This window comes from Euleptes europaea, chromosome 7 (genome assembly GCF_029931775.1).
Source record: "Euleptes europaea isolate rEulEur1 chromosome 7, rEulEur1.hap1, whole genome shotgun sequence".
Classification (NCBI taxonomy): domain Eukaryota; kingdom Metazoa; phylum Chordata; class Lepidosauria; order Squamata; family Sphaerodactylidae; genus Euleptes; species Euleptes europaea.
In genome coordinates this window covers 45,707,709-45,729,768 of record NC_079318.1, presented here as the reverse complement: position 1 = coordinate 45,729,768, position 22,060 = coordinate 45,707,709, and the positions used below count along the sequence as shown (strand labels likewise).

Sequence of the window (22,060 nt, the reverse complement as noted above, 5' to 3'; positions counted from 1 at the left end):
ACTCCTACACATGAAACCTGCTGGGTGACCTTGGGCTAGTCACAGTTCTTGCCAAACTCTCTCAGCCCCACCTCCCTTACAAGGTGTCTGTTGCGGGGAGGGGAAGGTGATTGTAAGCTGCTTTGAGACGCCTCAAAAAGGTAGAGAAAAGCAGGATATAAAAAACAACTCTTCTTCTTCTACCAATTAACAATGGTTGCTTGGAGCAGCAGCTGCTAGTAACCTGTCTGCCGCCCCCTACCTCTGGGGATCAGCAGTGGTGGGATTGAGTCCCCATGAAAGATGGTAACTGTGAAAGAAACCCTAAAACCTTTCTAGAGCAAGAGTGCCGCCTACAGTGTCTGGGATCTTGTACACCTGATGTTTACATTAGAATAAACCATTCATTTCCATTCCACATTGGACCATCTTGCCAGACTTAATCCCTTCAGGACAAAGGACAATCCAGTTTGGGCCAGACCACCTATCTGTCATGAAAGTTCAGAGCTATCAACAAGATGCTTGATGGGTGTGGAATTATATTGTATAAGTCTCTAATTGGTAACAGTAGCATCTCACATCAGAGATGGGTGAAATCAGCTCATCACTCTTAGAGGAGACTGACTTAGGTCCAATTCTACTGACCATAAATATCTGGACGTTTGGGAATTTTCCTTGTCTTCAGTCAAAACTGGAGTCCACAGGAAGCTGGGTAAGGGTCAAGGATTTCTCCAACATCTTGTTATTGCAAGAAACTCAGTACATGTGCTGAAGAACCTGCTACAGCCGAGATAAGTGTTCTTAGCTGAGTTAGTTCAACTGTATTGCTTTTTATTTTGGAATTCCGTGTGCTGTGTTCTTGTGTGGTTTCTGATCTCTATAGCTGGAAGATTTGTTGTGAGGGTGGTAACCCTAGAAAGAGAAAAAGAAGCAGAAAAAGGGGAGTGGCTATGGGGGCTTTCATGAAAGGGGGAGCCAATACAGCGGAGGAAGGAGGAAATGAGATGCCTCCCACAAGTTCTTTAGGGTTCCCACTTATTAGACCCTAACAAGAGGAATAGCCTGATGCATCATTCTTTCCCTTGGGCATATTAAATGGTCCAGCCAAGAAACAGTGCTTTGCTTACTAACTTGTCCAGCTGTCTTCTTTCCAGGTTTTACTGCTGGGGTTGATACTAGTCACCGCTTCCACCCACCCCCTCCACAGCCCATCTGCTTATCTGTGCTGTCCAAGCAGCCAAAGCAGCACTTTGTTCTCTAGCAAGAGGCAACCCTTCCTCTTTCTCACTGGCAGCAGGACTGATTACACTTGAGGAGGCCTCATGAGTAACAGAGATTTTTCCAAAGTCCCCTGGGGCACAGAAGTATATCTCTGACTTTTGTATTAGGAGAAGAAGAGAATTCTTTTTTCGCTTCAGAAAAAAGAGAAGGAAAAGAAGCATTGCACCTTTTACTTAACACAAACAGCAGTTTTCCTATTTTTCTCCTTTGCCAGGCAACCTGATTTGGTCTGCTCTTCTAGTTTTAAAACATGAGTGTGTGTGCAGCAGGTTTCCTGTTCTCTTTAAGCACTTAAAAACAAGTTGTGCTTTTTTATAATCCCTTCTTGCATAGCTTGTTCACTCTTCTTTCTAGTTTCAGAATTTGGTTGGTTGGGGAATCAAGGTAATAAGGGGAGAATTAGGAGATTTGGATGAATAGTTACCAATTCTGAAATGCAGAAGAGAAATCTAATACCACTTAAAGAGATTTAGGAAGCCACACAGCTAATAACCTTAACTGAAGGAGAAAGAGAAGCTGTGCTGTGTATCATGCACTGGGATTGAACAGTTCAAGATGCAAGCATATTTATGGGTACACACAAGCATACATTGGGGGAAGATTCTGTCCCTAGTTGAAAGATAAGCATGAACTGCACATAAAGAAACTCTTCTCTCTCTGGGCTAAAAAACAAAAGAGGAAGGATTAATCCAGACAGTATCAGACCTGGAATGTCAAACCCAGGTATGACACAGAAGATGTACAAAAGGGAGGCAGGTTCTTTGAGCCAATTCAAATGAGAGGGTACTTTGTTGGCTGTGATATGGACACTGTTCTATGCCAAATTGTTCAGGATGGTAAACACAAGGGAATTTGTTTTGGAGCACCAAAATGACCTCTTCAGACTGTGTGAATAGGCAATGAGACAGAAGATGATGGGCCTCACTTTCGACTTATGTAGCTATTCAAGACAAAATAGCTTAATTTCACATATATGTTGACTGGGTCTTAGCTTGCAATCACAAACCAAGAAAAAGTCGTTGGTTGTGGGGAAATGTCAACTCATTGTGCAACAGTGATAAAAGGGCTAATTCTATGCTGGAATCATCAGGAAACAGACTGAAAAATAAAACTGCACTGTCCTACAAAACACTGGAAAAAAAGTTACAGGCTGTCAAGAAAAACAATTTCACATAATGTAACTAAAAGGCAGAATGCAAGCAATTACAGAGCATGTAATGATTCGAGCGCACTGTTATTCAAGTCTGAGATGTCAGCTGTATTCAAAGTACTGATGAATAAATCAGTGTTAAGTGGTCCCATATAGAAAATAAGAGGCTGTCTTTTACCAAGTCAGACCACTAGACCATCTAAGCTCAGTACCGTCTACTCTGAAGGCAGCTCTCCAGAGCCTCAGGCAGAGAAAGAGCCTTGAATTACTTACCGTGAAGGCTCCTGCTCTGAGGTACGGAGGGTGTCTTCAGCTCGGGTTCTTTTCCATTGGTTGCTAGGGAGGCAGGAACAAAAAACTTAAGGTCTTCCTGTCTCCCGGAGGAAATGACCCCCTCATTTCTGAGAGCTCCAGTAGTTGAAGAGCTATTCTAAGGAAGACAGAAGGAACCTAACTTGAAGGAAAAAACAGGACTTTCCCTGTGTAACGTCATGACTTAAACACAGAACAACATGGGGTAGACAACGGCCCCTTGAAAACTTGTATTGTCCAAACATTAGAGGACTGTAATAATCAGGTATTATAATTATTTTTGTTATTCTTACTTTACTTGCAGGTACCATCGGGAGGGGAAGACGCCCTCCGTACCTCAGAGCAGAAAGCGCCTTCACAGTAAGTAATTCAAGGCTCTTTCTCTCTCTGAGGCAGGAGGGCGTCTTCAGCTCGGGACGTACCAGAGCTACCTACGTAGAGGGCGGGCACGATTAGGTATTCTGCACTACTTGAAGTACCCTTCGTCCTAAGGCAGCACTTTCCTGGGCAAAAGAGTCCACTCTGTAATGCCTTGTGAATGTAGGAACCGACTACCATGTTGCCGTGTTACTGATCTGCTCCAGTGTCACTCTGTGACTAAGGGCTGTCATCGTAGCCGCGCTTCTAATGGAATGGGCTGTGATGTGGAGCGGAGCGGAGCAGGAAGTCCAGATGCCTTGTAGGCATGTGTGATGCAGCTCCTAATAGTGTTGCTGATGGCGGCTCTAGACATCGCCTTCCCTTTATTGGGGGCTGTCAGCATAATGAAGAGGTACTGCGAGGCTCTGATTTGTTGAGTGCGCCTGATGTAAATCCTCAAGGCCCACTTTACATCCAATGAATGCCACTCCTTTTCTTGTTGGCTCAAAGGATTGGGGAAGAAGGTAGGCAACACCACCTCTTGTTCCCTATGAAACCTTGTGTTGATTTTAGGCACAAACGAAGGGTCAGTGAGGAGGGCGACCCTGTCTTTGCAAAAGATGCACAGGTCAGGCCTGATGGATAAGGCTCCTAGCTCTGACACCCGCCTCACCGAGGTTATTGCCGTTAAGAACAGAGCCTTCATTCGTAGCCACTTTAGATCCACCACTCTCAGTGGTTCGAAGGGGGGCTTGGTGAGGGACTTTAGAACCAAGCGAAGGCTCCAGGTAGGGAGACAGTGTATCACTGCTGGAGAGGAGGATTTTACTCCCCGTAGGAACGCCTTGATGTGTGGATGTGAACTTAAAGCGTAACCTGAGACTCGAGGGATGAGAGTGGCGATGGCCGCCAATTGGCGTCACATAGTAGAGGTCTTGAGTCCCAAACATCTCCCATCCTGGAGGAAGGATAATATGTTGACCGCCTTGGGCTTGAGTGGGTCAACCAAGTTACGGCCGCACCAAGTTGCGAAAGCTCTCCAGGTGACCCCATAAATCCGGTGAGTGGCTGGTCTTCTAGATGCCAAGATGGTATCTATAATGTCGGCGTTGAACCCTAGATCTAACAGCCTTCGCCTCTCAATGGCCAGACGGTCAGTTGATACCATCTCGGGTCCGGGTGGCAGATGGGTCCCTGAAAGAGCAGGTCATGTATGTCCGGAAGGTGCCAGTGGCCTTCAGCATGCGAATACACCTGATAACTTTGGGGATTAGTGGGGGGGGGAGGCGTATAGGAGCCCCTGAGGCCATGGAGTCAGGAAGGCATCAGTCTCCTCTGCTCCCCGTTCTCGGAACCTTGAGTAGAATCTTGGTAGATGAGAGTTGGACGAGGTCGCAAACAGGTCCACTATTGGAGTCCCGTATCTGATGCAGATTTGGCAGAATATCTCCGGGTTCAGGGCCCACTCGGCTTCCTTGAGGCGCTGACGGCTCAGCCAATCCGCCTAGACGTTTAAAGTGCCCTGGATATGTTCGGCTGAGATCGAAGCCAGATGACGCTCCGCCCAGTCGAGGGCTAGAGAGACTTGTTTGTGGAGACTGGACGATCTTGAGCCCCCCTGCTTGTTGACAAGGGCTTTGGCCGCCACATTGTCCGTTCTGGCAAGCAGGTGTTCTCCCCTTATCTGAGAGCTGAAGTGTAGAAGAGCCTTCAGTATTGAAGTGATTTCTAAGAAGTTGATAATCTTGCCCTTTTCCTTGGGACCCCAAGAGCCCTGAGCCGGTTGGTTTTGGAATGTAGCCCCCCAGCCCGTCAGGCTGGCGTCAGTAAACAACTGGACTGGTGGGTCGTGTAGAAAGGGCAGTCCTTTCGATAGGTTGTTCGGGACTGTCCACCACCTCAGGGCCAGACGCGTTGGGCTTGGAATTGCTAGGTTCTTGTTTCTTTTCCGGATGATGTCTAATTGATGTGGTCGGAGAAACCATTGCAGCGGTCTCGCATGGTATCGTGCCCAGGGAACTGTGGGAATACAGGCAATCATATGGCCCTGTAGCTTGGCCAAGGTCCTAAGGCGACAGGTTGACGAGGATAGAATCCACTTTGCCAGGTTGGAAATGGATGAGACCTTCTCCTGGGGGAGAATGAGGCAGTTGGTGTATGTGTCAATAATCACCCCAAGGTGGAGCAGTCTCTGGGACGGCATCAGGTGGCTCTTGTGCCAGTTGATCAAGAATCCATGGGATTGGAGCAGCTGGGTGACTAGCCTGGTATGGGACAGACTGAGGTCCTTTGATGGTGCACAAATGAGTATGTCGTCCAAGTACAGGTGTACCTGGACCCCTTGCTTCCATGCTTCAACCATCAGGGTCACCAGGATCTTGGTAAATACCCGGGGGGGGGGGGAGCGCACAAAAGCCCAGAAGGGAGGGCACGGAATTGATAGTGCTCCCCTTGACATGCGAATCTCAGGTATCTCCAATGAGATGGTTGTATCGGGACATGAAGGTAGGCCTCGGTGAGATCCACCGAGGTCAGGAAAGCCCCTGGTGTCAAGGCCTCTGCTATCAACTTGAGGGTCTCCATTCTGAATTGTCTGTATCTGATGAACCTGTTGACGAACCTTAGGTTCAGAATGGCCCTCTAGTCCCCATTCCTCTCGGGGACCATGAAAAACACGGAGTAAACGCCTGAAAAATGCTCCGACAGCTCTACGGTTTTGATGGCTCTGATGTCCCGAAGATGGCGTACCGCTGCCTCTGTCAGGCGGAGCTTGTCCCCACTGAGGCGGAAGGGTCTTGATAGGATCTTGTCTGGGGGAGGGTGGTGGAACTCTATTAGGTTGATAATTTGGGTCACCCAATGATCTGCGTGGGAGGTCGACCATTTTTCCGCGAACTGTGTTAAGCGACCCCCCACTGGCAGGTCCCAGGCGTCACTGTTTGGGGTTGCGGGGACCCCCACCTCCACTTGACTTGTCTCCACTATTCTGGTAGTAGTGAGGGGGCCTAGAGGAACGTCCTCCCCTCCCAAAGGAACCTCTGAAGGACTTCCAGGATCTTTTTCTATAGTCACCTCTATACCAGTGGAGGGTATGGGAAGAGCGAAAGGAGTGAGGGGCCAAGCTCTTTTGGTCCCTCCGGTAACTCTTGGGGAGCGCTTTTTTCTTATCCTTGGTCTCTGTCAGGATAGAATCCAATTCATCCCCAAAGAGTGTGTATGGAACCCATGCCGTCTCTTGCCACAAGATGAGTGTAGAGCGGTGACTGGGGCCTCTACTAATGGCACCTGCAGCAGTTTGGAAGAGGAGGGTGCTAAGGAATAGAACTTTCTAATCCCAGCTGGCAGTTGTTTGTTTGCCAGGGGTTTTTCCCACTCAGCTGTGATCATGGAGGAGAAGTAATCAGGGACTGGGATGGCTCTGGTAGCCACTGTGTGTCTATGGAAAAATTCTACTGATCCCTTCAATTTGTCAGTGGGCTGGGCCTCCTGGGTCTCCGAGAGGACCAGGGCTGCCAAGGTCTTTGAGAGCAATAAAGGAAAATCTTTCTGTGAAAATAGCCTTAGTTGCTTCTCGTCTGTAGGAGGGGATTCCCCTTCGTATGGGGAAAACTCGCCCTCCTCCCTTTCCTCCTCGTCGGTGGAGGCCTGAGACAGTTCATCCTCTGCACTTTGAGAGAGACCCTCTGCATTTTTAGAGTGAGGGGCTTTCTGAGAGACACCGTATTTTTCTCTCACTAGGGGTGCCCCGTACACGTGGCTTGTTCCCTCTAAGGGATCAGTACGCAGATCAGTATGCAAATTCCATACTGAGGAGGCAGAGGAGACTTGAGTGGCTTGTAATCCCTCAACAAAGATGCTGCGGATGAGATCCGTCAGCTCTGCTCTTAATGCGGCCAGCCCCCCCTCGAGAAGGAAACGCGAGCGGATGTACGTTACCGCTCGAAGCAACAGGCTGGGTCTGGATTGGGGGTTGAGGTATCAGCTGTGGGACGGGTACTCCTCTCGATGGCTGAGAGAACCCTTGAGGCGTGAGGCAGGTCAGCTAGAAGCCGCGCCGCTTGTCCCGGGCACCCGGCTAGCAGCCGCTCCCGCTCTCGGCTCTGTCTCTGGGAGACGGGGTGCTTGTGCCTGGCGTCCGGCTAGCAGGCGTGCCCATTTTGACTCGCTCTGCCACCGAGATTGTAGCAGCGGCTCCAGGTGACCAGCTAGAAGCTGCGCCGGCGCTTGAAGTCGGTGCTCCTGTGGAGCTTTTGATCTTCTTCCCCTCCTTGCCCTTCTTAGTATACGCCGGAGCTCCTGTGGAGCCCTTAATCTTCTTCTTCCCCTTGTCCTTTGTACTAGGCGGCTTTTTGCTTTTTACCTCAGTGGGAGTAGACTGGTCGAGGTTCCTGGCTAAATTATCGCCGGTGGAACCTTGCTGGGATTGATCCGCGGCGACCAAAAGCCCCAGGTCTAAGTCTCTAGACGAGATGTAACCATCAGTAGAGGGCTCCGCCATTTAAAAAAAAATGGGGGGGGCAGGAAGGGGAAAAAACTACTTACAAGGAGCCGGGAGGAGACAAATGAAGGACGGACAAGGGGGGGGAGAGAATGACAACGGTCTAAAGCTATTAAGTAAACTGACTAACTACTAAATCTAATCTATTCTAAGTCTTACAAACTAAAGGCAAAGGCAGCAGAACACTGCCGGTACTGCTTCCCTAACAAGGCAGGAAACTTAACTGGAGCTCTCAGAAAGGAGGGGGTCATTTCCTCCGGGAGACAGGAAGACCTTAAGTTTTTTGTTCCTGCCTCCCTAGCAACCAATGGAAAAGAACCTGAGCTGAAGACGCCCTCCTGCCTCAGAGCGAGAAAGGTCATTTGAACACCTACTTCATGAGGTCCTTTATCTGAAAATCCCTGTCCAGATAGAACACACAACATCCATATTCCTTAATTGATTTTGCTTGCATGAGAATTTGGGAACAAATCCGGCCAATATTGATTGGATCTCCAATCCTTTTAAAATCCTTTAAATTGAACTTTTGGAGAGAGGGGGAGCTCCAATTTAGATCATTAGTGTAGGACTGGGTGAATCACTCCTTCCCCACATAAAAAAGTCCATGACAAGTAAAAGTGCAATCAACAGACTAATTTTCATTGGAGGAAAGGGCACTGGAGGTAGGTTAGGATTAAACAGCAGAACTTGCTGAGTACCACACATTTGATTTCCCTCTACTACCAACCCTAACATGGCTGCTATTTTTGGCAGCTTAAAGATATGGGAGATTCAATCACATATCTCTGGCATCTCTTCAGCCTAAGGTGGCCTAAGAAAAACTAATATATTTTAAGCTATTGTTTTCATTATTTCATCCTGCATCGTTCATGAAGATTACAAAATACTTCAGGGGCTAACACTTCTGGTTCTAGGAATAACTACCTACGTAATGTAAGGTAATGTAGTGTCTGTTCTTAAGTAAGAAATGGTGAAATCTTGGAACAAATGAATATCCAGCAGTTAAGAAGCTAAGACAGTTAAAACTCAAGTTTATGCTCAACTGAGGACAGACTATTTTAGAAGCAAGCAAAACCCAAAGGCAATGTCTTGACTGACTGTCTGAGAAATTAATTATATCTAAAGCTAATTTATGCTCAAAGTTCAAACAGACTTGGGTTGAATTAAGTCATTTTCACCAATTCTGGTATTTTATGTATCGTTTTAAATGCTTATAAAACTATACAGTTCCGTTTCAATTATTTGTATAAAATGTCCCTCCATTAGAGACTTATTGTAGAATTGCATATCTGAAGAGCTTCTCACAAGAAATACAAATATTCATATTATCTAAAAAGTAAATACTTTATCTGAATTACCCTTGATGAATGCATTTCATCAAGCTCTGTTGGAAAACATGACTAGATGGAATATACAGTATTCTGTAAATAAACAGAAAATAGCCCAGAATTAAGATGTTACAAATACTCATTTTCATTAGGATTTGTCAGATTGCCTCAAAAGTAGTAAGTTTGCTTTCATTAGATAAGGACTCATTTTTCACTTGCAATGAACACAAGCTGCAGTCCATTTTACATCAGGTACAGACAACAGGCCATGTCAAGTCCGCCACCCATGTTTAGCTGATCCATGACTGCCCTGCCAAATTTTAATCAAGGACACATTGGCTTTGCTCAGTTTCTCTACAAAGAAAAGCCCATTTTTAATTTTTTTGTTGTTTAGTCTTTTGAGGATTGCGCTTAGCCAGACATACTGCATATGTTGTGTATGTGTGCATGTTTTCCGCATGAGAGCAAGGGACTAAAATAAGACTACTTAAAAAATGTCAGTGACATGAACACATCCCAGTTCAGCTACATCCCAGCTTTTGGCTCTCCTGTGCCAAAGTTGTCGGGGGGGGGGCACTATTTGCTACATGTGTTGGGGATGTGCCTACTCATGTACGAAACAGTTTGTATACATCCAAAATTTAGCACACGCCACAGATTTTGGCTCAAGAATATTCCATTTTAACATCATCCCCAGCACATGAGTAACCTTTACATTGTTTAGATACAAAATATTACTTTAGGGAACATACCCCGCACGGACAGCGCAAAGGAAGAGAAAGCACAGGAAAATATAGCACAAAACTGAAACCTGAGATTGGAAATTGAAACTACTCAGTTTAGGAAGCTTTCCAAATCATGGGCTTCTCATATACTGCCCTTGCATTTCAATTTTTGGTTAGCTTTTTCTCTTTTTTGATATTTATTCCTAAAGTTACTCAATCCATTCATAGGATACATATTATCATTTAGGAACATATCCTTTTATAACCCTTCTTATCAACTATGTTTTTTTATATGGCATGAACTATGCCAACTATTAATGGATGTTTGGCTATTATATGGATTTCAGAAATGCTTCAATATTAAATGCAGTTAGCATTTAGAAAGTGTTTACATAGGCGGAAGTTGCTGCAGAACAAGACCTTGGACAAGGTAACTTGTTCTCAGTAAATTAACATTTGTTCAATCATTCTGTCATTATTTGGCTTGTGCTAATTCCAGAAAGATGGATGCAATTAAGCAGTATCAGTGTGACTGAATGTAACAATTAGAAAAGAATTCTCATTTATAGGACCAATTTTTCTTCTCTTGCAGATGTATTAATTACTTCATTTGGTATTCTCCTCCTATTAGTAGGTTCCCTGAATTGAAGAAATGTTAGGCATCCAAAGGCAGTAAGGAAGGCCAGAGTGGAACCAACAAGCAGGCATTTTTTCCAAAGAACTGGATCTTTGGGGAGGGTATTACCACCTGTACCAAAAAAACAGCATAGGCAAGGGTTGGAACATGCGGACTCATCTCTGCTGCTAGGAAATGTCTCCAGCACAAGAGAACAGCAAGCATGTACTATCATCAGAAATTTTAACTGTGCTTTTAAAGCACACAGTTCCGTCTACATAATTGGGCTCAAATTCTATAGTCTTTGGTATGTGGTCTGAGCCAAGAATTCTTCCAGCCTGTTTTGGGAGGAAACTTTGATTGGTATCTACATCCCCATATAAAGAAATATTTAATTGGATTACTACAGTATACACTTTGGCATATCGCCAAACTGCTCCCTTAAACACTTTGAGGATTAAGGGAGACAGTCCTCTGTTTACCTTCAAAGTAGCGAGATATTCCTCCCCATAAATGTCACAGGGGCTGTGGCTCAGTGGAATAATGTCTGCTTTGCACACAAAAGGTCCTAGGTTCAATCCATGGCATCTTCAGTTAAAAGAATCAGGTAATAGGTGATGGGAAAGACCTCTACCTGAGACCTTGGAGAGCAGCTACTGCTGCCAGTTAGAGTAGACAATCCTGAGCTTGACAGACCAATGGTCCAGACTCAGCACAAGGCAGCATATATTTAATTTTAATTTATTTAAATACTTATATCCCGCTTTTCTCTGGAGGCTCAAAGTGGCTTACATTTTCATTCTTTCCTCCTGCATTTTATCCTACCAACCACACTGTGAGCTAAGTTAGGCTGAGAGAGAATTTGACTGGCCCAAGGTCACAAAGTGAGCTTCATGGCTGAGTAAGGACTTGAGTCTGAGTCTCCCAGATGCTAGTGCAACACTCTAACTACTACATACCACAGTGTTGAATTCCAGTCACTTAGCTAAGATTAAACTCTTGTTAAGCTTATATCTGAACTGGTAAGTCAACTAGTTTTAAATATTCATTAAACAAACTACCTAAGTATACAACTCTTTTAATGCACAATCACTGCTGATTTCAGTATTCAGCATTTTTATTAATTTTAGGTTGTTTCCATTACAGCAACGTGTCCTATTCTGTGTTTACCTGTTATTCATGGCACATTTTGTTAGAAGCCGCTCAGCCTCACTTTATTACTGTATATGAATTATACTACCACACAGACCAATTTTATGCAGGTTTACTCAGAGATAAGACATACTATGCTCAATGGGTATCAAGCCTAAGTAATTAAATGTAGGAGCCATAATAACATAAAAACCTAAGCTAAGCAGTATTATGAAAAATAAAGCCAGTGTAATGTTTCTAAGATTGTACAGAAAATCATAATTCATTCGAGAAGAGTTACAGATCATATTTTCTCTAGAATTGAACACAACATCCTTTTATCCACAAATCAAATTAGACAGAACTGCAGTTTAATTTACTTTTATCTCAATGCTGCTTTTTAAGTAACACTAAGTTCGCATATTTATCTGGAGTAAAGGAAGTATTAATAGTGTCAAGCAGCTGCTATAGTTTGGGGGGGAGCCTAATCATTCCACAAAATCAAACTTCTCCAACCAGCTGTTATGCAGAATAGAATTATAAAGAAAAACACTTTTAATAATACCAATCAAGATACTAGGAGTGAAATCCATTTTTAAACCAGATTATCAACTAGAAGAAATCCCAGAAGGGCGGACGTTTTAGTCTGCTGCAGTGCAATAAAAAAACGGATGGCACTTTAACAATTAACACACCGGTTGTGAAACAAGCTTCCAAAAGCTAGTCATGTTACAACAAATATTATGAACAAGTAAGAGCACAATGAAATACACAAAAATTTAAAGTAGTTAAAGTATCTTTCTTAAGCTTTTCAACTACATCTAAACAAGGCAAAAAAAAACTTACTAGCTAAAATGGAGATACTGTTCTGCTTTGGGCCACCCTTGCAGCACCACATCCAACTATTGTGACAACGACAGCTTGCAGAAGCTACCATTATTTTGATGAAGGATAAAATTCTTCCTGGTGAGTTTGAGAGTCCATAACGCAGCTTCATCTATACATTCTTGAAGATGATTTTTAGCAGATTTCTATCTCATTCCACTTGGTAGCCAAACAGCCGCAAATTCTGCAAATGCTGTTTGAGTTTTTGTTGCAGTCTGTTCCTAAATATGATCAATTATTCATTCTACTTTAGCATAAAGCTAACAGTGCTCTATCTAATGGACTCACTGCATTAACTCTTCACCATATATGGCGTCAAAGCAGAATCGTCTTGCTTTTAATGCACGTTTCTACAATGCAGGTACCGTGTTTCCCCGAAAATAAGACATACCCATAAAATAAGCCGTAGCGGCATTTCTAAGCATTTGCTTAATATAAACCATACCCCGAAAATAAGGCACCCCATGGCTGGTGTGGAGAAGACCAGGAGGAGCCCAGCTGAGCAGATGCAGTCTCCCGCGGCTGCTTCAAAGGCCCGGCAACCAGCGCGCCTGGGGCTGGGGTGGAAAAGACCAGGAGGAGCCCAGCTCAGCAGAGGCGGTCTCCCGCAGCCGCTTCAAAGGCTCTGCAACCAGCACGCCCGGGCCTCTGGGGGCGGGGAAGACAGGAGGAGCCCAGCTGAGCAGATGCAGTCTCCCGCGGCCACTTCAAAGGCCCGGCAACCAGCGCGCCTGGGCCTCTGGGGGGGGGGGGAGCAGAAGGGGGTGGTAAGGGGAGAACGGGAGCCGAGAGGGAGGACAGTTCTGATTCCCTCGGAATAAGACATCCCCTGAAAATAAGTCATAGTGTGTCTTCTTGAGGAAAAATAAATATAAGACAGTGTCTTATTTTCGGAGAAACACGGTAAGAAACAGACTTCTGGACCAATGCACTCCAACCAGACTATCAAACGCTTAAGCGTTAATACAGATCTATTACTTCTAACCAAATCTGAACACTAAAAATATATCAAATTGTATGCCATTTATGATTTGAAAGTCTGTAGGTGTCTTACCAGATTCTTGTGAATTTAACACTTCTAAGGCATGCATCATGGCACTCGCAAAAACATTGGCATCTTCTTTGCTGCCAAAGTTGAGACCGTACACTTGTCTAGCATCCCGCCACTGATGGAAAGTCTGTGTTGCTTGATTGTACTTCAGTCCTTTCGGAATGGCACAATTTATTACCACCTAAACAAATAATTAAAGTATTGTTATTGACTAAATGTCTGCCTTATTACTACTGCTCATCAGTATATTTAACCATCACACACTTGCCCCTGTATCTACAACTCAAATATAGGTCGGAAAATTTTCCATGGAAAAACTTTCCAATTCTAAAGGTTTATTACTTCATAAAATTAACAGTGAATGGATGTCATTGCCCAATAACAATACTTCACAAGCCTGGCCATTTCAAAGTTGTAATTAATGTTTTCCATACGATGATTGCTAGGAACTGTGTGAGAGACTAGATGTTTCCTGCATTGTGCACGGGGTTCAACTAGATGACCCTGGTGGTCCCTTTCAACTTTATGATTCTGTGATTCGATGTATTTTTACTGATTTGTAAACGGGACAGGAGAATACAACCACAAATATATACAATAATCCAAACAAACAGTCAAGTTATGGATTCAACTGAATTGCTTTGATTTGACCTGCACAGACAAATCTCAAATTTTATGTCCCTTCTCGCATTGAGGAAGGAATATTGTTACCACCAGTCTGATACAGAACTAACAACTAATGCTACAGAGAGCAACACAGAAACTGAGGTGTCCTGGTAACCTCTGTAAAGTCTTACGTTCTGTTGAAATAAATGAGTGACAACTATGTCCATGGTATATCATGCAGAGTTCTCTGGGTATGCTAAAATTAGTGTCTGAACAGTTTTCAGCGCTATTGGGTTGGTTTTTAAGTTTAAACTATATAAGGGGAGTATGTTACAATGCTTTTTCATTTTTACAAGTAGTATTCCAACAACATAATTTCCACATAAATGTTTGAATGTAGCATTTAAACCATAATTTCATTTATTTTTGTAATCAAATATTTCACTTTTTTAGACTTACAGTATTTACTCAAAAGCAAGACAACTATTTTTAAACTTTTTCGCTTTATAAAACGGGGGGGTCTTCAATTTGGGTATTTTGAGATCTCTACTGAGTTACGGGGGTCTGCCATGCCTGGGAGACAACCAATTAGTGGGGCCACACTCTGTAGCCAAGCCCACTATCTTCAGGCAGGTCTCATCATTTCAAGCCCCGCAACCCAGCTGATTCAGAGCCTCCATGCCTCTCTCTGCTGCAAAGCTTGCACAGACAGGAGAGGGATGCCTCCCATCTGTCAGCAGGGAACAGAGGGGGTCACACTCCGAGGGACCCAGTTGGCGAGTGGGATCTCTTCCTCTGCACCTTCTGAAGCCAGCCAGAATGTGCATGGGCAGGCAGAAAGAGTGGTGCCTCCCTGCCGGCTCAGTTGTATGGGGTTTGCTTGCACTCCAAGGGACTCAGATGGCGAGAGGGATCTCTTCCTCTGAGGGCCCCCACATACAGTGGTGACATCGCTGTCGCTGCCTGTGCACCTTTTGGCAGGCTCCAGAAAGTGGAGAAGAAGAGAGCTCACTTGCCACCTGGAGCCCTTGGAGTGCAAAGGCACCCATGCAACCAAGCTGACAAGGAAGCGCCACTCTCTCTGCCTGCCCGTGTGCCTTCTGGCTGGCTCCAGGAGGTGTGGAGGACGAAAGCCCACTCACCAGCCTGATTCCTCATAATGCAAACAGCCTACCTGATCAGGCTGACAGGGAAGTGCTGCTCTCTCTGCCTGCGTGCGTTCTGGCTGACTCCAGAAGACATGGAGACTAAGAGAGGGTGCCAGAGAGTTCATGCAGGCTCAGGATTGGAGTCTCTACCTCTAGATGAAGCAAGGCTGGGAGTGAGGTTACTGCAGCATCACAGCCCTGGCAAGGCTTCAATTTCTCATGGGGTTGAAAGGGGGTAGAAGTTCACAGGAGGAGAATGCCTCATGTTGCCTGGCTGGCAAGCTCATCAGAGGAAGGGAGAGGAGTAGGTTTGGGGGTTTATATTCTGATTTGATCATTGCATGCAAGGACTCACTGATCTGCTGCCTTCTACAAATTCTTTGTAAAATGAGGAAGAGAGGTATATTGAGCTTACAGCTTTCCTTGTTTGTAAGACCACTTGAGAAAGGTGGCCCAACGATGGGTGTGTGTTCAGATGCTACTCTTATACTATGGAGTATTTAACAATGCTATTTAAAAAGGGCAGAACAACAGCAGCTGATGCAGCCATTGCTTTTATTCTACCCTCAGTGGACAACATGAGCTACAGTATTTTTTGACAGTTGAAAACAGGGTCACTTTTATTACTGTTTCCCTCTCTTTGGTCCCCTATGCTCACACCTGGCTCAAGGCACTGTTTTGTATATTGTAACCATGTACCATGTAGTAACCTGTCTTGCACTTGCTTCTAAGGCAAGGTGTAAGTGAGGCCAACCCTTGCTCTTCCCACAGCAGTTTAATGTACACAAATTCATAGTACTCCATTTTGATTTTCTATAGTTTTATCAGTCTCCTTGGATTGTATGAGTGAACTGTGAAATGGTAGCTCATACACCCAAAAAAGGATGAGGGAGTTGGGAATGTTTAGTCTGAAAAAGAGAAGATTGATGGGAGAAATGATTACTCTCTTTAAGTATTTGAAGGGCTGTCACTTAGAGGAGGGCAGGGAACTGTTCCTGTTGGCAGCAGAGGATAGGACTCACAATAATGGGTTTAAATTATGGACGGAAAGGTACCAGCTCAATATTGGGGGAAATCTTTTACAGTAAGAGCTGTTTGACAGTGGAATCAGCTATTCAGGGAAGTGGTGAGCTCCCCCTCTCTAGCAGTCTTCAAGCAGAGGCTGGACAAACACTTGTTAGGGATGCTCAAGGCTGATCCTGCATTAAGCAGGGGGTTGGGCTAGATGGCCTGTATGGCCTCTTCCAACTCTATGATTCTGATTCTAAGTACTAGAAGAAGTTACAATGCAAAGTTCAAACTCATGGTAGTACAGTATGTTGAAGAAACTAACAACTGTGAGGCTGGGAGGAAATTTAATGTGACAGGCAAATATGCAAAGATGGAAACAGTCAATAGAGAAGCCTTTATGTGTAAACATGACACAAAAATATTTCAGTGCATGCAAAAGATAATGTATTAATGAAGCTCAAGAACAAATTGTAGGATTTGTGTGTACTCAGGGACACAAGACCAGTTATGTGGGAAATGATTAAACTGAAATATCAACAAATAGCATGAGCACAACACATTCCACTAAAAGAATTCAAGGCCAGTATTGTCTGGTGCATATGAATGATACATCATAATAGACTTTGCCTCCAGAGAATCACTTCATTTTATCAACCTTATACTATACGAAAAACACACAGATTTCCAGAGGTATGTGACTGGATTATGTAAAGATCACAATTATCTTCTGAGTCAAATGGATAATACAGATGAGACTCCAGTGCACTCTGACATGCCATCAAATTATACCATAGAAAAAAGTGGCACAAAAGCCATTTTCAAAATCTTCCAGAAATGAAAAAATGTGCATTGCCACCATTTGTGATTTTGAAGCTTAAGACAATTACAAAGCAACAGCTGATTACCGGTACTGGAGAAATTGTTAGATGCCACATCAGAGGTTGAACGTCTACAGTGTTAATGAAAGATTGGCTGAATACTGTTTAGAATAGGTGAAGTTAAGAAAAATAGGAATGCTAGTACTAGATGTATTTAGGGGCATGTAACACCATAAGTTAAGAATGCAATCCAAAAAATGAATATTGTACTTGTGGTCATACCAGGAGGAATGACATCACAACTTCAGATACTTGATGCTGTGGTGAACAAGCCCTTTAAGACCATTTGAATTATTTATACACAGAATGGCTCTTGGCAGATCATGCTCTAACCCCTACAGGGAAGATAGAGAACCCTAGTGTAACACTGCTTTGTCAATGTATTAAGGCAGCGTGGGCTCAGATAATTCCAGAATCTACCGGTATCTTTAGAGGAGTTAAGAAATGCTGTATTTCAAGCTCCATGGATGAAACGGAAGATGAATTGTTTGAGTTTGAAGAAGCTGAGGATGATGAAAGTGCCACTGATAGAAAACATGGAGAGATGTGAGGTGCAAAACTGAAAGGTTATTTTGTTTTCTAGGTTATATGTTTGTTGTACATTGATTAGTATATAAAAACTTTGTTGCTTATACCATTGCCTTCTTATTTTAGGCTCATCTTTTTTAAGTCTTCTTAAATTCAGGGTCATCTGCTTTTACAATAATATGGTAATATTAACATTGTGTACTTTAAAATTTTTGTTTATGAAATACATCAAAATAATCAAGCTAAATCAGATCATACTCTACTTAAGGAACTGGACTTTTCTGATTCATGTTTTTCCTGCAAAACCCATATTATTATCCTATAGAATTCTACATGTTTGCTTTGGAAGTCTTACACAAAGGATATTTTGGAATATCCACAGACGCCCATCCGACTGATTTATTAATTTGGTTCTACTTTATTAGGTTTTAGCCATCAGCTGTCATAAAGGTTTGTTGTTAAATGCTAGCCAGTTCTGCTGCTGCATTCTATCCTACTACTCTGTGCAGCCAATAATATTTTGTTCAATCAGCACAAGAATCTCTTCACTGAAACCAGAGGCTCCTTGCACCAAGAGAACACATCACCATTAGTTGCATGATGCAGGATATGACCTGATGAATTTAAACTTCTGTACTTTTTTTCTATAAAATACAAAACTGGTGAAACTGCAAAAGATATTCAGCAAGACTTATATTTAATCCCATGTTTTAATATAAACTATTACAAGCTTACAATAATTCAATTACCCAATGAAACTAACTGTACACAAACACCTATTTAAGCAATAATGCTTTTTGTTTCTTGAACGTAATTACTGCTGGGCTAAGAAGGCTCAATAGGGAGTTAAATTCGACATGGTGGGGGCTACAACTTAGAAGGCCCTGGGTTGGATCCAAAACACAGGTAGAGTTGTTGTCTTGAATCTTTTCCACCTCTCCCTTGTTGTTGCATACCTGCACCCCAGAAAAGCCACTCCCACGGTTCAAGAGCCCCTCAGGAATGGATGGGATGTGGCATAACAAGCTGCAAGTTAAAAGGAAAGCCCGTGGAGATTGCAGATCACCTTGTTACATGAGCAGAAGTGCCTTCTACTTATGCAAAGGGAGGTATTGATCCACTTCCTAAGTAGGCTGCAGCTACACAACGTAAGGCCCCTTCTCGTGACCTGCTGGGTCCAAACCACATTTCAAGAAACCTACAAGACACTGTACCAGCAGCTTTTTTGAGCATTAGGACATTGATTTATGTTGCTCCTGTGATTTGCTGTTTTATTCTTTGATTTTTAACTGATGTTTTAAGTATTTAAAAATTACGTTGCAATCTTCTTTGCATTACAAAAAGACTTTAATTAAATAAATTACCTAATTATTCACTATTGAGTAATAAAAATCTCAGCAACACACACACACAATTTGGGATAGCTTAAGGTTAGTAACAGCAATTTTTGTCAGCATATTTTAACCACCACACGTTTCACCTGAAGTACAATTCTAGGTGGCCAATTTGAACTGCATTGTTTTTATCTTTTATATTTATTTTGTATGATTACACATCTCATGCAATCTCCTTCCACAATAAGACCAATCATTTAAGCAATTATTTCAAGTAATTCTTAAGACCGCATCTGATTTATAAACCGAACCTTTACATTCTAAATACCATTCACAGTCTAATCTACTTTGGGTTTTATTTCCAAAGAAAATAAAAATTGGAAAAAGGAGAACCATGTCACCTGAGCTCCTCCAAAGAAGGGCAGGATAAAAATGTGGCAGATAAAAATAGTTTTCAAAATATTGTGCTGTAATAGTTCAGACTTTATCGCATGAGAATTTACTCTGTTAACCCCATGAAACAGAACAAGTAGAATTATGTTAAGTATACCATTAACCTTGAAAACACTGTGTACACAGATTAGAAACTTGTATGTCAAAAAGTACGTAATAGTGGGCTATATCAATTTCAATTTCAATACCTTTATTGGCAAACTAAGTACAATCACTAGTGGGCTATATAAGTAAGCAGCACTACATGAGTTAATGCCTGTAGTCATGAAAGTGAAGGCCATCAACTATAAGAACATAAGCCCTATTGGATCAGACCAGTGGTCCATCTAATGCAGCATCTTGCATCACAAGCTGGCCAACTTGTCACTCTGGTGGGCCAAGAACAGGGCATTGAGGACAAAGCCTTCCCCTGATGTTGCCTCCTGGCACGGATATTCAGAAGTTTGCTGTCTCTGAATGCAGACATTCCTTTCAGTCACCATGGCTAGTAGCCACCAATAGAACTATCCTCCATAAATCTGTCTAAACCCCTTTTAAAGCTGAATATGCCTGTGTGGTGTAGTGGTTAAGGTGTCAGATTAGGAACTGGGAAACCCAGGTTGAAATCCCCACTTATGCCATGGAAGCTTGCTGGGTGACCTTGGGCCAGTCACACACTCTCAGCCCTGACCCTGGTTAGTATTTGGATTGAAAACCTCCAAGGAATACCAGGGTCATGACATAGAAGCAGGCAATGGCAAACCATCTCCAAAGGTCTCTTGCCTTGAAAACCCTACAATATCGCCATAAGTCAGCTGTGATGGCAAAAAAAAAAATGCCTGTGGCTATCACTACATCCTGTGGTAGCGAATTCTGCATTTTAATCACTTGTTGAATACAGAAATATTTCCTTTTGTCTGTCCTGAAATTTACTGCCCATCAACTTAATTGGATGCCCCCCAAGTTCTAGTACTTTAGGAGAGGGAGAAAAAGTGTCCATTCTCTCTACCCCATGTATAAACAAACTTCTATCATGTCCCCTCTTTAGTCATATTTATGAACTGAAAAGTCCCAGACTCTTCAGCCTTTCCTCATAAAAAAGGTGCTCTAACCCTTTAATCACCTTGGTTGCCCTCTTATGTACTTTTTCCAGCTCTGCAATGTCCTTTTCGAGACACTGTTACCAGAACTGCACACAGTACTCTAAATGAAGCTGCACCACAGACCTACAAAAGGGCACTGTAATATTGGCCTTTTTATTTTAAATCCCTTTCCTAATAAGTTTCAGCGTACAGTTTGTCATTTTCACTGCTGTGGCACACTGGGCTGACATTTTCACTGACTATCCTCTACAACCCTAAGGTCTCTTTCCCTCTCGGCCTTGGCAAGTTCAGATCTCATTTAAAGGTAAGGTAAAGGTCCCCTGTGCAAGCACCTGGTCATTCCTGACCATGGGGTGACGTCACATCCCGACGATTTCTAGGCAGACTTTGTTTAGGGGTGGGGGTTTGCCAGTGCCTTCCCCAGTCATCTTCCCTTTACCCCAGCAAGCTGGGTCCTCATTTTACCGACCTCAGAAGGATGGAAGGCTGAGTCAACCATGAGCCGGCTACCTGAAACCAACTTCCGTTGAGATTGAACTCAGGTCGTGAGCAGAGCTTTGGACTGCAGTACTGCAGCTTACCACTCTGCGCCACGGGGCTCTTTGAGGTCTCATTAGCTCACACTTATAGTTGGGATTTTTTTGGTTCCGATGTGCATCACCTTGCACTTATCTACACTGAACTTCATTTGCCACACTGTCGCCCAATCATCCAATTTATGGAGATCCTCCTGGAGCTCTTCGTAGTCAGACCTTGGTTTTCATCAATATGAATAATTTTGTGCTCTCTGCAACCATGACCACTACACTGTTCATCTTCGGTTCCAGATCACTTACAAAGACATTAAATAGTACCAGCCCCAATATCAATCCTTCTGGGACCCTCCCGTTTACTTCTCTCCACTGAGAGAACTGCCCATTTATTCCTACTCTGCTTCTTTTTGTTCAGCCAATTTTAATCCATAAAAGTACCTGTCCTATACCATGGCTGCTAAGCTTACCCAGGCAACTTTGGTGAGGAACCTTGTAAAAACCCTTTTAAAAGTCCAAGTATATAATAATGTGCACCGTCCACATTATCTACATGTTTGTTCACGAACTCCAAAAGGTTGATGAGGCAGATCCTCACTCTGCAGAAGCCATGCTGATTTTCCCTCAGTAGCTTTTGCTCCTCTACATGCCTCATAATTCTATCTTTTATTGCAGTTTCTATTAATTTGCCTGGGACAGATTTCTGGCTCATATTGTTTCCCTCTGTGGACCTCTTTTTAAAAATCAGTGTAACGTTTGCTACTCTGCAGTCTTCTAGTACAGTGGCTCTCACAACAAAACTACCTGAAATTCCTTGGATGTATGCCATTAGGACCTGGAGATTAGAGCCTTGGATACTCACCGTGAGGGCTCCTTCTCTTCTGAGACGAAGAGCATCTTTATGTGTGGGTGTTTTCCCACTCTTTCCAGGAGGCAAGACCAAACTTAACTTCCTGTCTCCTTGGAGGAAAGACCGCCCTTGATCCCCAGTTACAGACTTGCCTAGCTACTTAGAGAAGTGTAAAAACATCAAACTGGGAACAGTACAAACAAGGTAAGGTTAGGAAACAGGAACTTTAATGCATTATACATTGACCCTGACTGACCCTGGTGGGTTGGTGGGTAAACTGAAATGCTAACGGAGCGTTATAACTTAACATTGACCCTGGCTAAC

At 43.4% G+C, this 22,060-nt stretch overlaps 1 protein-coding gene across 3 annotated transcripts in view; it reads right to left on the bottom strand.

Annotated features, from left to right (window-relative positions):
- Positions 1-22,060, bottom strand: part of ENAH (ENAH actin regulator) — a 130,556-nt gene that overhangs the window by 57,335 nt on the left and 51,161 nt on the right. For all 3 annotated transcript variants that reach the window (XM_056852811.1, XM_056852813.1, XM_056852814.1), the window contains exon 3: positions 13,320-13,497. In XM_056852811.1, the coding sequence (XP_056708789.1) occupies positions 13,320-13,497 (178 nt within the window). The remainder of the gene's footprint in view (positions 1-13,319; positions 13,498-22,060) is intronic.